Here is a 19,975-nt window from a genome sequence, read left to right on the forward strand (position 1 = left end):
GCCTGCAAGGAGGCTGGGGTCTTTGGGTTTCCAGGCCTTGGACACCTAAGTGCTGCTGGTGCCAAGGAAGAGCTAAGAATGAAGTGCGAGCCCACGTGTGTGTGCTAAATCTAGACGGGGGCTGAGGGAGAAAGAGGGGGAGCTCCGGCTGGTCTCTCCGTGGGGAGCCTTTAGCTTGACAGTGGTGGGCTGCGGTCTTGGGCTTGGTGGTGGCTCTACCTGAGAGGCAGAGAGGCTGTCTATAGAATAAATGGCAGTTCTGTAGGCGAAGATGAGTAAAACCATACCCCATTTCTCAGGGTGGGTCTGAGATTAAATACCTTTTGCAGGGAGGAGTGTCTGGGAAGGAAAGTTCATTGGCTAAGCCTCCAGGACTTTAGGTACCTCATTATAATGGAGATCTGTCTTGAGCCTGTGTGACCTGTGGTCTCATCCTCTACCTGTGTAGGAGCTTGGGGCGTTGCCCTTTTGTGACTAATGATTGTAGCTAGTGACCAGCCTGGTTTGTTAGGAGTCAGGAGAAATGCCAACCGTCCCTTTCAGGGTCACCTGGGTTTCTAACCTCCTCAACTGGGAACCAGGTTGCCCTTCACAGTTCCACAGAATTAGTACAAAATAATCCACCTGGAAAAATATTAAGGAAAAAAACTATTTCTCAGAAATTCCAGAAATGCCTAGGAACAGAAAGAACCAATGGCTTCGTACAGTGCTTCCACGGAAAAATAACGATTTGATAAGTTACTAGTTAATGGAAAGTTTTAAGAAATGTTTTGACATGTTTTTAATGACAAATTTACCTTAAAAAACCTTCAAAGTTTGAAGCCACATTATCTGGGTTTAAGATGTGTCAGTACTTGGCTGCCGAGCTCAGTCAGAAAGTTTCCTCCCAGCATGTTCCAGGTTATGCCAAAAACAAACCAGAAAGAAAGAACAAAACCAAACTTCACAATCTAACTAGGTCTTTATTGATTGTGTTAGGGCAGACCATTTAATGTATTTCTGAGTTTCTATTTCTTCAGCTACAAAATAGTGCCCATAATTAGTTCCTGAGATCTCAGAAAGACTAAAGGAATTGAGGTATGCTGCATGCCCAAGATAATAGATGTCCGGAACAAACTGTTTCTAACTGCCTAACGGAGCTTCACTGTCACCCTGTCTGGTACAGTGAAGCCTAGCAAGGACTCAGCCATACAGCTTGGGCTGCTTCCTGCCATGGTCCCCTCACCAGCTAGGTCATCAGAACAAGCCACTGACAAGCTCTGTGCTTCTGTTTCCTTATCTGTGGATAACATAGACTCTCCTCTTGAGACTGGGTTTATTGCCATAGCTAGGGTTACAGAGACAGCATGGGGCTTATTGTATCGGCACATGTCTGACTTCTTGTATTTATCATGACAGCCATGGTCGGCACTGGGCTCCCGATAAGTAGGATTCTCTGCCTTGTTTGCAGGGCTGTAGTGGAGGGAATGAAGAAGTAGGGGAGACCACACATTTCCCCTGCTCTGCACCGCTCTTTTTGTTTGTTCTCCGGCAAGGTGGTGGCTCACAGTTTTCATCTAGGCATAGAGGCTGTGGCAGGTGGATATCTGTGAGTTCTAGGCCAGCCTCATAGAACAAATTCCAGGACAGTCAGGGCTACACACAGGGCCTTGGGCTGGAGAGATGGTTCAGTGGTTAAGGGCACTGGCTGCTCTTCCAAAGGTCCTGAGTTCAAATCCCATCAACCACATGGTGGCTCACAACCATCTGTAATGGGATCTGGTGCCCTATTCTGGGGTGTCTGAAGACTTACATACTGTAAGAATAAGTAATTCTTTAAAAAGAAAAAAAGGATGAAACATAAAGCTGAGTGGTGGTAGTGATGTCCTTAGTTGTAGCAATTGTGAGGCAGAGGCAGGCAGATCTCTTTGCTCCAGGACAGTCTTGCCTACAGAGTGAGGTCCAGGGCTCAATCCTGTCTCAAAGGACAAAAGAAAAAAGAAAGAAATATAAATCAGCTAATAGTGTAGACAGCTAATAATAAGACACCGATGGTTGCAAAACCTGGCGTGGTTTTGTTTTGTTATTTCCTTCTAGATTTATTTCTGTGGAGATCCAGTGTATGGGCAGCTGACACTGCCGTTTGCACAAGATTTTCTAGTGTTGACATATTGGTGACCCTTTTCCTGAGATACAGCTTAATAACATTATTAGTAGTTAGTAGTGGTTCTGATGGCTACACAGTCAAGTGGCCAGGTGATAACTACTCGGTACTGGGAAAAGCATTCACCCTTTATATACTATACAAGAACTCTATGTGTGAATTTTATATACACATATATCTATATATGCACACATATATGTATATATGCACACATATATGTATGTATATATGCACACATATATGTATATATGCTTACATATATGTATGTGTATACATGTACATGTACATTATATACATACATTATATACACAAATTATTTTAAAAAATAGGATATACCAGCACTCATGTATATATATGCACACATATATGTATGTATATATGCACACATATATGTATGTGTATACATGTACATGTACATTATATACATACATTATATACACAAATTATTTTAAAAAATAGAATAGACCAGCACTCATATATATGCACACATATATGTATGTATATATACACACATATATGTATGTGTATACATGTACTTGTACATTATATACACAGTCAAATTATTTAAAAAAAAATAGGATAGACCAGCACTCACCAGTCAGAGACAGGAGGATCTCCATCAATTCAAGACCAACCTAGTCTACAATGGCAAGTTTTAGGACAGCCCAGGCTAGCTAGAGAGTCTGTCTGTAAACAAACAAAAACCAGGGTAGACAAGCTTGGTGTTTACACCTGTAGCCCCAGCTGGTCAGGAGGTTAAGGCTCAGGGATGGCTGGAGTCCATGGATTCAGGCGGTGCTGAGCAACACTGCAGGATGTCATCTCAACACAAAGGGAAGGGAAGGAACAAAGGTGCTAAAGCCACTTAGGACAGGAAGAGAAGGAGGGGGTATTTGATTGCCTGAGAGCTCTGAAATCCTATTATCTTATTTTGCAATAGGCTTTACTCTTAAGTGCTTTATTACACATTCCTATTTCTAACCTCGAGAGAAAAGGTGCTGTGTGGCAGATGTGCTGAGGCTACTTCCACTATTGTCTACTTTCATGTGTGCTTAAATTTTTCTTCTCTAAATCAAAGGCTTTAAAAATGGAATTTGCTCAATAAAGAGATTGTCCAGCATCCTTGGGAACAGCACAAAATATCTTTTGCTGAGCATGCATGGCTGAGGGAACCTTGGAGGAGCACAGTCCCTGAGAACCTTTGCTAAGGAGGTGGCTGAACCAGCAGGCCCGTGAGGAGAGAGAGACACAGCTGCAGGCCCTGTTTGTGCATCTGGGCCACTGGAACGGCCTCTTCTCTGGGAAGGACAGAGAAAGTGTGACAGACAGAATGCAGCCTTCCCATGGCTGTGGTCAGAACTAGGTGGAATTCATATCTTCTTGCCCTGTTAAGCCAAACCCCTTGTATCTGCTGATGGGTCTGTGACAGTCTAGTCACCAGTGCTCAAGTGAGCATCATGACAGCATTCAGAGACCAAGGTATTTTGCTGTGATAACCACAAGAAGCCACACACACCCAGGTCCAGCCTCTTGGTCTTGTGGTTGGATGTCCACTTGGTTGGCTTTGGGTTATTGTTCTGTTGAGGTCGTCAGTCCCCTTCTTCAGTCAGTGACTGGCTGTTTGCTCCAGGCCTCAAACGGCACAATGTTTAAGCCCCAGGATTCCTGGGGACAAGTGGAACAGGACATAGTGTTGTAAGAGCCAACTGACCAAGGTCCAACTAATGGTGTGCTTACACAGTGTCTTCCTGCTTAGTGCCTGTGGTTTGGATAGTGTGGTAGTCTCAGGATCTGCAGACCCTGGCATGTCAGCAAAACATAACAAATCAGATTGGAGAGATGGCTCAGTGGTTCAGAGCACTTGCTTTTCTTCCAGGGAACCTGGGTTTGTCTCCCAGCACCCACATGGTGGATCACACTTGTCTCTAGTTCCAGGGGATCTAACATCTTTTTTCTGGCCTCCTTAGGCAAGACACAAATATGGTGTGTATAGACACATTCAAGAATGTATGCACATACATTAAATAAATAAACCTTAAATTAAAAAAACCCCACATGTTCTCTGAGGAGGTAAATAAAAGTGCTTCGTAAGTATGCCATAACACTCATAGGCTAGGGCCTCAGAACACAGCAAAAGAAGCAGTATGCATAAACAAGGGTGATAAAGATTCCTAAAGAAGTTAGTCTTAGAGACTGAGAGGTAGTGAGGAGGCTGTTTCTGTTTGTGCTCTTAACTGATGATACTGTAGGATTTCAATCAGGGTTCTTAACCTTCCTATGTCTCAGTTCATCTCCAAAATAGACTAACAGCTTTATCAGAAAAGGGGGCATGGTCAATCAGGCAGATCTCTGTGAGTCTGGGGTGCATGGGACCTGTGCTGGGTGGATGAGAATTAACAAGCTGGTAGTGGTGGTGCAGGCCTCTGATCCCAACACTCAGTGGGCAGAGGCAAGCGGATCTCTGAGTCTGAGGCCAGCCTTGTCTACAGAACAAGTTCCAGCACAGCCAGGACAATACAGAGAGATCCTGCCTCAAAACGAAACAAAACAAGAAGTCAGCATTTAAGAGTGCTGACTGCTTTTCCAGAGATGCTTGGTTCAATTTCCAGCAACTACATGGTGGTTCACAACCATCTATAATGAGATTTGGTGCCCTCTTCTGGCCTGCAGGCATACATGCAGGCAGAATACTGCACAATCAATCTAAAAAAAACCTCAAATAATAGACCCAGACATCCTTTGAGGATTAAATTATAACTATGGACCGGTGAGGGAAGGCTTGATGCCCTGCACCACAATGAGGAGAAAGAAAAAGAACAGAACAGTAACATGACATTATTATAGTAAAAAGTTTAAAAAGTCAGTTTGGAAACACTAGGGACGAGACATAAAAAGACTCAGAGCTGGGTGCAAGGTAGCCTAGGTGACCAGGAGGCAGAATGCCAAAACCTATGTCTGCAGGCCACCAGCAGCAATGATGTCCCACAAGAGACACATGTAGGAGTCTGTTGCCTTTTCTACACACTCTAATTGTAGGCAAAACGAAACAAACAAACAAAACCAGCTTGTGAAAAGTTTCTACCTATTCCAGGAAGGAGACTACTCTGGACCCCTAGACAGGGAGCCAAATATGAGCTTACCCATAGAGTGGTGGTTCCCTCTTAGCTGATGGCTGGCAGACCTGCCAAGGTCAGGGACCAACAACTTCTGCGAAGTCAGGGTCAGTATCGGTGGCCAAGGCTAGCAGTCAGCAGGTCAGCCAAGGTCAACACCCACCAAGCAGGAACTTCAGAGTATGACCACTGTCCTAACTTAGGGGGCGGAGCATGAGCTGCTTGTGACCTCCTTGCTGGTTGGGTGAGGGGGCTCTGCACAGAAGGAACGCTCCCACACAGCTCAGGGACAGCTCCCTTCAGGGGCTGCTCCCACAGAGTTTTAATCTGACCTTCCAGACACCCTCTTTTGAAGGCCTCTTTCTGCAATAAATTCTTTGAGCTTGAAATATAATTATATCACTTTCTCCTTCCCTTCCCTTCTTTCAGCCCCTCCCTGGTCTTTTTTGCCTAACTCCTTCCAGTCTGCCCTCCCACTCTCAAAAAAAGCCTCTTGCCCCAAATTATTTTTTATTAACAGTAATTAAAAAAAAAATTATTGGATATTCTCTGCATTTACATTTCAGATGTTATCCTGCTCCCTCAATCCCAATTCTCTCTCCCCCTCCCACTGCCTCCATGAAGGTGCTCCTCTCCCAACCATCCTCTCCCACCTCAGCTTCTTGGTATTCCCCTACATTGGGAAAATGAGCCTTCGCTGGACCAGAGGCCTCTCCTCCCACTGATGCCAGAGAATGTTATCCTCTACTGCATATGCACCTGGAGCCATGGGTCTTTCCGTGTGAACTCATTGGTTGGTGTTTTAGTCCCTGGGAGCTGTGGTGGGTTTGGTTAGTTGGTCATTTTGTTCTTCCCATGGGGTTGTAGACCCTGTCAGCTCCTTCAGTCCTTTCTCTAGCTCTTTCATTGTTCCCCAATAATTATTGTTACATACATGGATATATATATATATATATATATATATATATATATATATATATATGTACTTGCGCGCGTGTGTGTGTGTGTGTGTGTGTGTGTGTGTGTGTGTGTGCAAAAATGAATGAATGCAACCTGCTGAGTCCATTTTGTTGTTTGTGTGTGTATGGTTTGGAGGCTCATTTTGTGTTGGATTATTAATTATGGGCCTCACCCATACACTCGGAGCGCCTCCTCTCTCAGCAGTCAGCTGCTGTCTATAGCTCCTTGTCCAGGGTGTAACCCCATGGGGTGTCCCGTTTTTGTGTTAGCCTGTCTATTGATGTTGCCATGGTGTATGTGTTATCTGTGCAGCCATTTGTGTGAGAGTGTCTCACAGCAGACTTCCTGGTAACCCGGCTCTCATTAGCTCTCCTCCCCTCCCTTCTGAGATACCCCTCAGCCGCAGATGCAGGAGTCATGATGTAGGTGTAGCTACTGGAGCTGGACTCCCACAGTCTGTTCACTTCTGTACCGTGTCCTGTGTGGTTTCCTGTGATGTCTCTATTCATTGTGATGGTCTCTTCTTAGATGAGGGTGGTAGCCACACTAGTTTGTGGCTATAAACGTAAGATTTGGGATGTGGTGAGGGATTATGCTGTTCTCTAAGTTTTCTGTATAATAGATTTTAGAAACTCACCCTTGTCCTCAATTTTACTCTTCGAACTTTCTAGACAAGGACCCTGGAGCCTGCCTCAGTGAGGCTTTAGTGACCAGCAAACAAGTAGAAATTCCAGTCCCTGAGTTCTACACAGATAAAAAGGGAATGTCTCTGTTGCTCCGAGAACCTTCATGTATTTCTGCTTGGGAATTAACATTAGAGAACGCAGTTGTTACTATCAATATTCATTGACTATTTCTTCCATACCAGGATGTGATTTCACCATCTGCATATGTTAATGCCTGAATCTTGACAGATCTGCCTCACAAACAAGGAACAAAAGGCCACAGCTTTTCATTTCATTAGAAAATACGGGCTGGAAAGATGGCTTAGTGGGTAATGCACTTGCTACACAAGTGTAGGTCAGGATCAAAGGGCAGAGGTCAGGCGCTCACATAGTAAATACTGGGAGGCTATGATGGCTCATACCTGAAGCCTTAGCACGTGGGGAACAGAGACAGGTGATACCTGGAGGTAACTGGCTAGCCAGAATTGCTGAATTAGTGTGCTGTGGGTTCACATGAGAGACTGTGCCCCAGCATACACGGGCAAGAGCAAGTGAGGAAGGCAGCTGATGTGAGCCTCTGGCAGCACCTACCTTTAGTGCAATTTGCACAGGGACCCCACCCATGCATCCAAGTATATAAATATGTGAGTTTGCATCATGCACACATCTACACTGAAATATGCCATAAAGAATATATCTTTAATTTTAAAAAGATTTAATTTTTCTCGCTTTTATTTGTGTGTGTATGTGTGTGTGTGTGTGTGTGTGCGCGCGCGAGCGTGTGCCTGTGTGAGTTTACATGCACCTGATGTGGGTGCTAGAAACCTCAGGTCCTCCGCAAGAACAGTAAGTACTCTTCACTGTTGAGCCAGCTCTCTAGTCCCCAAAGACCTTTTCTTTTTTTAATTAGAAAAGAAAATACAGGGGCTGGAGAGATGGCTTGGAGGTTAAGAGCACTGACTGCTCTTCCAGAGGTCCTGAGTTCAAATCCCAGCAACCACATGGTGGCTTACAGCCATCTGTAATGGGATCTGGTGCCCTCTGAAGGCTCTGGTATGTCTGAAGACAGCAACAGTGTACTCATATACATAAAATAAATTTAAAAAAAAAAAGAAAAGAAAATAAGAGAAAAAAGGAAAGAAGAAACTGGGGTGAACTGATGGCTCATCATTTAAGAATGTATCCTGCTCTCAGGACCTGAGGTCCGTTTTCAGAACTCTAATGTCTTTCAGTTCCCAACAGTTCACAGCAGTTCACTCCAGCTCCAGGGGATCTGGTGCCCTCTTTTGGGCTCCTTGGGTACCTGCACCTCTCTCTCTCTCTCTCTCTCTCTCTCTCTCTCTCTCTCTCTCTCTCACACACACACACACACACACACACACACACACACACACACATACACACAAATAGAAATAAAACAAATCTTTGAAAAAGAAAATACAATTATCCAAAATCATTCTCTTAAAGAGAAATGGCTCTTACACCTTTTTTTAGTACTTGTTCACAGACAATTTTTTTCAATAACTTTATCATTTACATGAAAATAACACACACTTTAAAATTTATTGGTTTATTTATTTTTTTGTTTTGACAACACACTTTTTGAAAGAGGAACAAAGAAAAAGAAAACACTCTCCAAGCCACAAATTAGTAAAAAGGGACAGAAGGTGGCCTTACTGCTTAGTGACAGTTGCTGTTTTCACCATGGGACCTTAACCACTCTGGTATCTATTGTCCTCCTGTGAGTCACTGAAGTAAAATATCACTTCATGGCACTGGGTGCTTTTTCTGACCACTGAAGAGAGAGAAACTCATCGAGTATTAAACTATCTAGTATGCCTAGGCTAGTTTTCAGATTGATTTTTTTTCCTAGTGTAATAACTAAACTACAAGACATTGAAAATAAATTCTTGTTGGCATTTTCTTTCTGCTTATGTCAGAGACTTGAGGCTTCTCCTAATAAAAGAAGAAACTTAGACATCCACTACCTGAGCCAGAAGCCCACAAAGAAAGTCAGGTAAAGGCTGATGTTTCTGTGTCCTAGGGCCTTGGATGTGTTAGCCAAGAGATCTGCCCTGAAGGCCATTCCCAACCTCATGTAAAATCTTATGTAACATAAAAAGACATAGATATGTATTGGGGGTAAAATTCATTATTTGGATGTCTGTGAAGAGTTTGAACCGGGAGACAACCTGCTGGAAAGAAGACGGGCTTGTAATACGAAATAACATCAAAGCCAAAGTCTCTATTTTATCGTTCATATTTGGAGATAAGAAAAGAGGGGTTGGAAGGGGGAAGGTGTTAAGGAGGTGTGAAAAGTCTCCAGGGACGCAGACCAGAACCCAAATCCTCATTTGGAGTCATCTGAGCAGAGTTGTTGCTGTTTGTGTTTTGGAGGATGGATAAGAGTTCATATTTTAGGAGGGACGTGGCTCTAATAAAATCTTAATGACAAGTGACTTTATTATTCAGACACGGTGTCTAAGGTGCAAGTCAGGGGTAGAGCATGAGGCCCTAGGGTCAATCTCCAAATACCAACCTATGATGCAGCCAAACAACCCCTAGTGTCCCAGAAAATTCCACAAATCCTATTTGGGGGTGGGGGGTGTTTAAGACAGGGTCACATGTGACTCAGGTTGCCTTGAACTTGCTCTTTAGCTAAGGATGACTTTGAACTTCTGCTTCTACCTTCTCTGGTTAAGGCTCTCTAATTTCTGAAGACAGGATTAGAGAAGCAGGGCGAAAAAGATCAAAAGTCACACGGACAGTTCCGCAGATACTGAGCGCTGATCCTCCTCCTATTTTTTTTTTAAATGTCAGTTTTAAGGAGGATGGAGAAGTACTCCCATGTCCGCCCAGGAAGGCGGTGCTAAACCTGCGTAAACAGAAGGACAGGGTCTGTTATGACTCCTCCCAATCCCTTGTACCAGTTTCCACTGGGGACCCAGAGACCATAAGTTCCTGGAGCTAGACTTTTCCAGGACTGAATGTTTCAACGGCAGGTAAGAGTGGCCGGAAATAACCCCGCAGCGCTGAAAACCCTCGCACGTCAAGGTGTGGGCTTATAGCTATGGACACTAACATGTTTTCAGTGGCTCTAGGGCCTCCGAGTTGCACACATGTACCCTCAGAGCTGAGCAGGAAACAGCCACTGACAAACCTAAGGGCCTCTGACATGTCTTCACAGGTATGCTGCAAGACCAAGTCCGAGGACCAAGCGTAAGTGTGTTGCCAGCAACGACTATCAATGCAACAAGAGCTCCGAGAGCAGCTTCCCATACCAGAATCCCAGGAACTACTTCCCATGCCAGAGTCCCGTTTACAGATTCCCACGCCAGAACTCCGAGAGCAGGTTCCTCTGCCAGAGCCCCAAGAACGACATCCCGTGGAGCTTGAAGCTGGCCATCCTTGGGATTTTCTTCATTGTGTTGTTTGTCTACATCATAGTGGAAAAGAAGCCGCTCTATGGCTAAACCCTTTAGGAGCAGAGCAGCAACTGCAGTGCCCCGGCCTTTAGCAGAAACCACGAAGCTGTGCAGGACTATGGCCACAACCAGGCAACCGCTCCCCTAGACTTGCTCTCCTGGCTGTTTCTGGGTTCAGCCAGGTGGAGGAGCAAGGGCAGAACCAGGCACATGATCGTGCATGATGGTCTGTAAGCCAAGTAAGCCATCATTAAAGGTGCTAATACATCAGAGCGCTCCTCTGTAAAGAAAACTGCCTGGGTTTCCCACCCTCCGCCCTCCCTCTCCCCCCTCCCTCCGGGTTTCTCCTGTCCTTTCCTCCCAACCCCCACCCTCCACCCTAGCCGGAAGGCTTCATTCACATTCTTATGACTGAGACCACTTCATATTCCAGAGCATAGAAACAAGGAGAAAATTATGTTCTTAATAAAACGTGACCAAGTGTCCAGATAGTGGTGACATTTCCAGTTTGGCATGCTGATGACAGGAACCTTGACATGGTATAAATCTGCCTCCGTAGCAGCAATCTCTCAGACTCTGGGTCTTTCCCTAGTCACTAGACCTAACTTTATCTCTGCTTCTAATTATTCTATTTCCCTGTGGCACTTCATGACTTTTTCCGGAGAATATCTAGATAAATGTCTCCCCCTGAGGACAGACCTTTAAAACAAAATCTAGGAATCTAGTCTAGGTTAGTGAATCTAGCTTACTGTGATTACTTACAGGTGCCTGAGTTAAGAGTCCTTCCCCAGCATGGGTGAGAACTCAGGAAAGCTGGCTCTGGAGTTCCCAAACAGTGTTCAGGCAGTTCCACCAGAAGAGTCTCTTCTCTCTGGAAGTTGTTTACAGTTCTATGAGCTCAGAGGGGCCTCATGAGCCTTGTAGGAGTCCTGTGAATTATTGAAAATGTCTTGTGGGTTTTATAAGCCTTCCTCGAGTTTCAATCTGGAGACAGGTAGTGTCTTAGGGTTTCTAATACTGCACAAAACATCATGAACAAGAAGCAAGTTGGGGAGGAAAGGGTTTTATTCGGCAAAGGAAGTCAGGACTGGAACCCAAGCAGATCAGGAAGCAGGAGCTGATGCAGAGGCCATGGAGGAATGTCACTTACTGGCTTGCTTCCCCTGGCTTGCTCAGCTTGCTTTCTTATAGAACCCAGATCTACCAGCCCAGGGATGGCACCACCACAGTGGGCTGGGCCCTTCCCCCTTGATCACTAGTTGAGAAAATGCCTTACAGCTGGATTTCATGGAGGCATTTCCTCAACTGAGGCTCCTTTCTCTGTAATAATTCCAGCTTGTGTTAACACACAAAACCAGCCAGTACAGGTAGCTATACCATGTTTTCTTGATCAGGAATCATATGACTCTCAAAATCTACAAGGACAGTGCAAAGAACAGAGGTAAGTCCATGTGATGCTGGAGAAGAAGGATCAGCCAGAGATCAAACTTAGGCACTGTTGGGGCAGAGCCACCATGGGAAAGGCTGCCTCAGCCATTGACATTAGTGTTGGCTGGGGCTGGGGGTCAGAGGTTGCAACCTGCCAATCAAGTGTGAGGTCTAGATTCCAGCCAGGCTTGGGAGAGAAAGAGGTCTTATATAGTGATTTTTATGGCAGCTAGAACAATCCCTGGGTACAATTCTGGGGACTAGTCTGATACATAAACATTGCCTCTTAGAGAATAAGGAGTAACTAAAACATTAATACCCAGATTATCATAGAAAACACTTAACTGAAGTTTTCTTTAAACATACATTATTTTATATATAACATTTTATTTCTATATAATGTTTGCCTGAATGCACGCATGTGCACTGTGTGATGCCTAGAGACAATGGGAGTCAGTGGAGGACACTGGATCTTCAACACTGTGTGGCAGATGATTGTGAGCCATTGTGTGACTGCTGGGACTCGAGCAACAAGTGCTCTTAACTCCTAAGCCATCTCTCCAGCCTCAACATGCTTTTTGAAATGGTAATCCAAAAGGACAGACTTGTTGTACTGTATTATCATAAAGTCAGTATGAGTGGAAAATACTCAGCATAATTTAAAGATTTCTACGAGCACAATGTATTAATTTGCTAGTGAGAAAAACATAACTTGAAAACTATATTAACCGTCTCTCTCTCTCTTTCTCTCTCTCTCTCTCTCTCTCTCTCTCTCTCTCTCTCTGTGTGTGTGTGTGTGTGTGTGTGTGTAGGGGGTAGTGCATGCAGTCCCAGCTACTTGGGAAACTGAAACAGGAGATCTCAGGAGCCCAGGAGTTCTAGGCTAGCCTGAACTACATGATGAAATGCTGTCCCTGTCTTAGCTTGCTTTCTATTGCTGTGATGAAACACTAAACAAAAATCACCTTGGGGAGGAAAGGGTTAATTTGCTGCACACTTCTCCCCTTCAGGATCCATTATAAAGGGAAGTCAGGGCAGGAGCTGAAGCAGAGACCGTGGAGGAGTGCTGCTCATTAGCTTGCTAGCCATGCCTTGCTCAGTCTGCTTTATTTAACCTAGGGCCATCTGCTCAGGGATGGCACCGCCCACACTGCTCTGAGCCCCTCCACATCAGTCACCAACCAGGAGAATGTCCCACAGACATGCCCCCAGACCAGTCTGATGGAGGCAGCTCCTCAACTGAGGTTCCTTCGTCACAGAAGATTCTAGTTTCTGTTAAGTTGACAGAAAAAAACAAATCACGAATCAACACACACCCCACAAAAAAATTATCACATACTGTACATACTGTGTAGATTGCAAGGAGCACACTCTTCTACTAAGGCTTGCCCCCACAAACAGTTTTGTTATAAAATGTCTAGAGCTTCGAATGTGTTATATTATCTAAAACAAGTAAAACAGAATCTTATTCACGGGAACCAACTGTAGAACATACTGTCGTCTTCACCTTCGCTCTGCTTAGAGAGGCCTTGGGTAGATGGGAAGAAAGCTGCTCTCATGCTGGCCTCTAGAAGCTTGTGTCTTCTCCAGCAACAGCTGGTGGGCCAGCCTCAAGTATCAGGTCCCTTGGTTCCGGACCACAGCCAGCGTTGTCTCTTCTACATTCTTTGGTCACCTCTGTTCTATCCCCCCCTTTTCTTTTCTTAGTCACTGTGGAACCTTTGGCCACTTCTTTAATTGTTCATTGCTAACAGCAGGATGGAAAACTGAGGGCACTTGCCTTTGCTAGGACAGCATTTGGGAGTCGGATACTTAGAGAGTGGTCCTTAGCAACTGGTGTAGCTAGGATCACTCAGACTCGAGCGTCGCCTCCTCCCAGAGGAGGATGACTTTGAGAAGATAGGCTCTCTGAATGGATCAGCAGGGGTTCCCGGGTCACAGTGCCACACTAGCACAGCCAGATATGTTCTAGGCTTATGCACACAAGCACCTCTTTAGCTGACAAGTGATTCTGTCAAGGTCCCCCTGACAACCCCTCATCCACACTTAAGTGAACATTTCTAGCCCTGAAGCCGGGGCCCAGAGCTCCAGAACCAGGTTCTCACGGTAAGCAGGTTGTTTCCAAGCCCACTGGCCAGTACCAGAAATAGCTGCTAGCCACTATGGCTGCTTTAAGGCAGCCAGACTTTGTCAAGCTGTTCAGTAGCTGTACGTGGAAGTCTGGAACTCAGGGGCAGAGCCAGGTGACATTGGCTCACACTGCACCGGGAAATGTCTGAGTATCCTGCTGGATCTTCCGCCTTCAATCCATTAAATGGGGCTTACTAGGTCCAGAAGATTAGGTTGGTAGAATGATTTGGGATCGAGCCACTGTCCAACGGTGGGTGTGGCTGGTGCTCCTTAGTGTCACAATGCATCTTCACTGCCACTTTGTTCCTCTGCTTCTTCATGTCCAGTGTGGCCTGCACTTCTGAAAGGAGGCAGGGAAAGACCGCTTGGAATTAGTCTCTGTTTCATCTCTACTGCAATACTGTGTGTTGTGTGAGACTTACTCAGGGGACTGATGACAGACCAAAGTAACGATAACAAAACCCAGCTTGGTGAAGCAACATGTCTGTTGGGGTTATTTACAGAAACGGTGACTCAGACAGCTGCACCATTGAAAAGCTCACTGCATTATGAAAGAACTCATGAACAACTCCAGCATCTTGATGGGCCAGCTCCTCCTCCTCCTTCTTCTCTTATCCCTCCTCCCCCTTTACTCCCTCTTCCTTCTCTTTGGTTTTTCAAGGCAGGGTTTTTCTGTGTAGCCTTGGCTGTCCTGGAACTCATTCTGCAGATCAGGCTGGCCCTGAACCCACAGAGATTCTCTTGCCTCCACCTCCTGAGTACTGGGAATAAAGGCCTGTGTCGCCACTGCCTGACTCAGCTTTCTGCTTCTATGTCTTGAATTTTTTGAGTTATAGTTTTTCCAGACAGTGAAGTTTGTATGCTCCTGAGTCTCATATCAATCTCTTGGCTCCTTCCCAAAGGACACACCAGAAGAGGGCATCTGATCTCATTACAGATGGTTGTAAGCCACCATGTGGTTGTTGGAATTTGAACTCAGGACCTCTGAAAGAACAGTCAATGCTCTTAACCACTGAGCCATCTCTCCAGCCCGGACTTCATGAATCTTAAGGCGTCTCCCTCCAGGAGGGTGTTTTATTTCTAGGAAGCTACTATACTAGGCGAGGCAACATAGGAAAATGTCTCCCAGTCAGTGTACTAGGTGAGCTTGAGTAACCTGCTCACATATCCAGAGATGGCTTGTTTAGACCAGCCATCACAACCTTTGTCCATAGCCTGTCATGTAGCACTGACATGACAGTCTTTGGGGCTTTAGTTTGGGACCAATCATGAGTGTCTCATCTGGTATAGTAATCCCTCTACTGGATAAATGTGCCCCCCTGTGGCCAAGTTAGGAATGGTTCTTTCAGGCTTGTGATTGCACACATCAGACACAAGCTGTCTAAACCCTGACTGAGGCACCACCTCTCAGCTGCTGTCTTTTGCAGAGTTGTCTCGAGGCATCTATGGAGTGTTCAAGTGGGTAGCTGTGAGATGAACAGTCCTTTTGCTCAAAGCAGCTTGGTGATAAGAGCAAGTTCAGCTGCGAACTAGTGAGTCCGATAGCCACACCCCTAACATCTTTGCTTTAGAACTTATCATTAACGATAAGAGTAATTTTAACAATTTCCCAACAGTCCTTTATACCCACCCAGTGCCCAGGAGACACTTTGTGATTAAGACAATCTGAGGGTTTGGAAAGATAGCTCAGTGGTTACGAGAACTTAACTGCTCTTCTAGAGATTCAGGGTGCAATCCCCAACACCTAACATGGTGGCTATCAAACATCTGTAATTACAGTCCTGAGGAGATCCAACACCATCTTATTGCCCTGTGGGCACTGCGCACACAAGACACATGGATATTCATTCAGACAATACGTGTGGATAAATCTTAAAAGAATCATTTGAAAATAACTACATCACTGGAAGTATTGAGAGATGTCTGATCTCACTGAGCTGCCACAGCTAGTCTATGAGCATGAAGTGAGGATTATGAGAGGAACAGCTAAAAAGATGCCTTGGAGGACTTGGGTTTGACTCCAGCACCCACATGGTGGCTCACAACTGGCCACAACTCCAGTTTGAAATTGATGTTTTTCTCTGGTCTCCGTGGGCACCACACGCACATGGTACACAGATATACCTGCAGGCAAGATGTCCATGCACATTAAAAAATACATTTAAAAAGAAGTGTAAGCTGGGCATGGTGGTGCACACCTTTAATCCCAGAACTAGAAAGTCAGAGGCAGGAGAATCTCTGAGTTTAAAGCCAGTTTGGTCTACAGAGTAAGATCCAGGAGAGCAAGAATTACAGAGATACCCTGTCTTGGACAAAGAAGAAAAGGAGAGAAAGAAAGAGGGAGAGGAGGAGGAGGAAAAAGGCTGACATGAAGACATTGACCTGATACCTGACTACTGCTGCAACAAGTTCTGCTTAGGCTACGAGGCCTGCATTTAACTAAGGCAGGACAGCAAGGATTACCAGCAGTCCCTGGCTCTGGTTATATGTTTAATCCAGAGCGTCACAGGAGATTGGGGAAAGAGCTTTGGACTTTAACAGCCTCTATATTACACAAACAAGGGAGAAGAACACTGGACAAGAAATAAAAAGAAGGGGGCTGGAGAGATGGCTCAACGGTTAAGAGCACTGACTGCTCTTCCAGAGGTCCTGAGTTCAATTCCCAGCAACCACATGGGATCTGTAATGGGATCTGATGCCCTCTTCTGGTGTGTCTAAAGACAGCTACAGTTTAATAAGGTACATAAAATAAATAAAAAATATAATTTTAGAAAAGGAAATTAAAAAATCCACATAACACCTATACATACTCAATGAAAGAAACATCCCTAAGTGTGTGTGTGTGTGTGTGTGTGTGTATGTATGCAATTGGCACTTAGTCATAATTCGGCAATCAGTTGAAAGGAAGTGCACATGACTTAGTTTCATGACCTGTCAATCAAGGGCGGAGTCGATGACCAGCAGCAGCTCAGACCCCCACCTCAGCTCAACCTGCTCACTGTTTGTTTTGAGATAGAATCACACTCTGATGACCAGCTATCCTGAGGGGGGAAAAACCGGTTCAGCCACTTACCTAAACACAAAATAATTGGTACACATAGCAAGTTGTAAGCCAGCCATGGCCACAGAGCGAGACCCTTATCTACAATAAAATAAAATAAAATAAAAATTAAAAAGAAAGAATAGAAAAGAAAAAAAAAAAAAAAAAACCAAATGAGAAGAAATGGTGGTGAAGGGACTTGAATCACATAGGGAGACAGAAACAGGACAAAAGGTATGTCTGGCTCCTCAGCCTCAGTCAGATTGTTATCTCAGAATTGGTCAAGTGGGCCTTATAGAGAGAAAGTGGTAGATTCTACTCCAGTCACAGATGTTTCTCAGACATGTTGTTCCTGGAACCTAAGATGACGACAGAACAGAAGTACGCAGAGCAAAGAAGACAGATGCAAAAATGGTGGCAGAGATGCCAAGTTCTCAACTTGCTGTTAGTCTCCCATAGGTCACCTGCAGGCCCAATGGAGGAGTCAGCAAAAGCAGCCTGTGAGTCTGAAGTACCGTTTGTACCACCGGAGGTCATACTGAGCCTTCACCTGTGGGATCTTTCCCTCTCTTCAGGGAGACAGGGTGAGAACTGAACCAGGGAACAATCAGCTGGTGTCAGCTGGGGAGTGTGGCATCAGAACTGCTTGGTATGTGAGGAGGAAACTCACTTATCAGGTGTCAGAAGAGGGATGGTTTGTGATGGTAGAAAAAGATGGGCTGGAGAGATGGCTCAGTGGTTAGGAGCACCGACTGTTCTTTCAGAGGTCCTGAGTTCAAATCCCAACAACCACATGGTGGCTCATAACCATCTGTAACGGGATTCGATGCCCTCTTCTGGTGTGTCTGAAGACAACTACAGTGCACTTATATATAATAAATAAATAAATAAATATATGAAAAATGAGAAAGACACCTTGGGTTTTTCTATCTTTAATAAACACCGAGATGACTCAGGATAAAGAGAGATGGGGGATAAGTTTCTTAGGAGCCTGAGTATGCTAGGAGAAAACCTGTCTGTGCCAGACACCTAAGAGATACAAATTCAACAACTAATTTGCAATCCTGTGCTCTTTTGATAAAGTGACACGGTTCCTGCTGTTAAGGAACACAGCGTGGTGCTGGGATGGAGATGTCAAGAGCCAGCTACAGATGCTGAGTCATGTCCTTTGAAGATGGCACAGGCTGTCTGCCCTGGGGATAGTCATCACAGACACCGGGCATGAGAACTTCTTGAAAATGACGTTATGGTTAAGGCTGAGGATGAGTAAGAGTCAGTTCAAAGAAGGAGCGAACGTGGGTGAGGTTGTAAGAGAACTCAGCCTGGCAGAGTGCAGTATTGTCATAGCCCCACTGGTGACACAGTGGTGCCTGAGAAACCAGAGGGAAGAGTGAAGGCGTCGTGAGCAACGTGGCTACCACGGGAGGGAAGATCTGCTCACGGAGTCTTAAAGGTCATCGTGGTCTACATCGGGGTAAACTGGAACTTGCCAAAGCACAAAAACAGCAAACCAAAACCAAACCACTTTATAGGACCAACTGTACTAGGTAACACACAGCTAGATTCCAAGAACCCAAGAGCAGAGGCAGGAGGATTGCAGTGAACCCAAGGACACCCGGGTTACAGTGTTTCCCTCTCTCTGGTTGTCTTCTTGTTAGTTTCCACTGACACCCATGAGAACACTTGAGAGAGGAGGCTTCTAAAAACGGACAACCCCAGGAGCCGAAGCTGAAAGTCTGAGGAATTTGGGGAGCACGAGTTGGTTCTTAGAGTGTGGGGCCCTGACAGTGCCAGGATCCAGGAGCTGCACATTCAGCACTTGTGTGAGGCAGCACTTCCCAGCTGCCTGGAAGCCAGTCTTCTAGCTGCCTTTGAAACAAGAGGTGGAACTCTCAGCTCCTTCAGTACCATGTCTTCGTAGATGCTTCCAAGTTCCTGCCTTGATGATAATGGGTGAAACCTCTGAACCTGTAAGCCAGCCCCAGTTAATACTTTCTTTATATGGGAAACCCTAACTAAGACACTCTGTTTGCCCTAGTGATTGGGAGAAATATGCAGGCATAGAGCAGATACCCTAGAATCCATGTTCTTCATCTGGCTGCCACCAAGCTAATGCAGAGAAAGCCATTTTCTCCACTGTTGTCCTGTCTCCACACTAGAAGAATATCAGCTATACTTGTGGAGGTTGTCATTTTTTGATCTTTTCTTTTCTTTCTTTCTTTCTTTCTTTCTTTCTTTCTTTTTACAGGAGCTGCTTTTTATTGATTTGGAAGTGGGTTTCTCAGTAAAGTCCCTTTAGGCTTAAGATCGTGTTCCTGCTTCCTTTCTTTCTGCAATTTCTGCTGCCTGAGCTTCCATGCCTGTAATCCAGCATCCATTTCCTGTGTCTGCAGTACAACTCGTCTTGCTAGCTTTTCTCTTTGAGCTTTTCTTCGAAGTTGGCCTTTCATTAAGGGAGCAGAGAGGCCATCCGAGAAAGACCAGTCTGGAAGCTCCATGAGGGGCCCATAGCCTGATGGGTTGGCAGCCAGCCCCTGCTGGAGTCGCCACTGACTGCCGGCCCGTGCTACTGAACTGCAGTGCAACCTCCGGACACCTATGGACAGCCAGGTCCCTAAGGCTGCCATGCCGGAGCAACTGATCTTTTCAAAGGAAGGGAAAATTTAAATATGGAGGGGCTGGAAACCATACACTAGATGCTAAATAGGTCATGCCCAGAATAAAAAAGGTCCCCTCCCAGATGCATAGCTGCTACCAGCCTCACTTTCTGGTCATCGGGGGATCTTCTGAAGGACACTACTTTTAGAGTGACTCTTTAAAGTCATGTTCTCCTGAGGACACAGACTCCTGGTGCAGCCCTGTATGAAAGGCATTTGCCTCATCTCAAACAACACAGTACACCAAGCTTCCTCCTGCTGTTCACCGGGACAGCATGTGTTTCTAACTACGTTCTCTTCCCTGCTCTGCACACCTGGAGTTCAGTCACATAACAAACAGGACTTCATTGCTCCAACCATCTCACCTTCAGCTATGCAGTGACCCTGAAGAAGCCATGGCACATCTCCCTGGCT

General features: G+C 45.3%; 1 protein-coding gene and 1 pseudogene across 2 annotated transcripts in view; one reads left to right on the forward strand and one right to left on the reverse strand.

Annotated features, from left to right (window-relative positions):
• LEMD1 (LEM domain containing 1) overlaps positions 1 to 10,354 on the forward strand; it is a gene marked incomplete at both ends in the record, with an annotated part of 28,114 nt that extends 17,760 nt beyond the window's left edge. Inside the window, 2 exons of the mRNA XM_080917886.1 lie at positions 8,822 to 8,898; positions 10,069 to 10,354. Of these exons, the coding sequence (XP_080774012.1) occupies positions 8,822 to 8,898; positions 10,069 to 10,354 (363 nt within the window). The remainder of the gene's footprint in view (positions 1 to 8,821; positions 8,899 to 10,068) is intronic.
• Positions 10,355 to 19,205: 8,851 nt separating this feature from the next.
• On the reverse strand, positions 19,206 to 19,531 carry LOC308421951 (large ribosomal subunit protein mL52-like; annotated as a pseudogene). Its single transcript has one exon. The product of its transcript is annotated as a large ribosomal subunit protein mL52-like (transcript).
• Between the last annotated feature and the right edge of the window lie 444 nt (positions 19,532 to 19,975).

The sequence above is a fragment of the Micromys minutus genome (genome assembly GCF_963924665.1).
Source record: "Micromys minutus genome assembly, chromosome: 6".
Taxonomy (NCBI): Eukaryota; Metazoa; Chordata; class Mammalia; order Rodentia; family Muridae; genus Micromys; species Micromys minutus.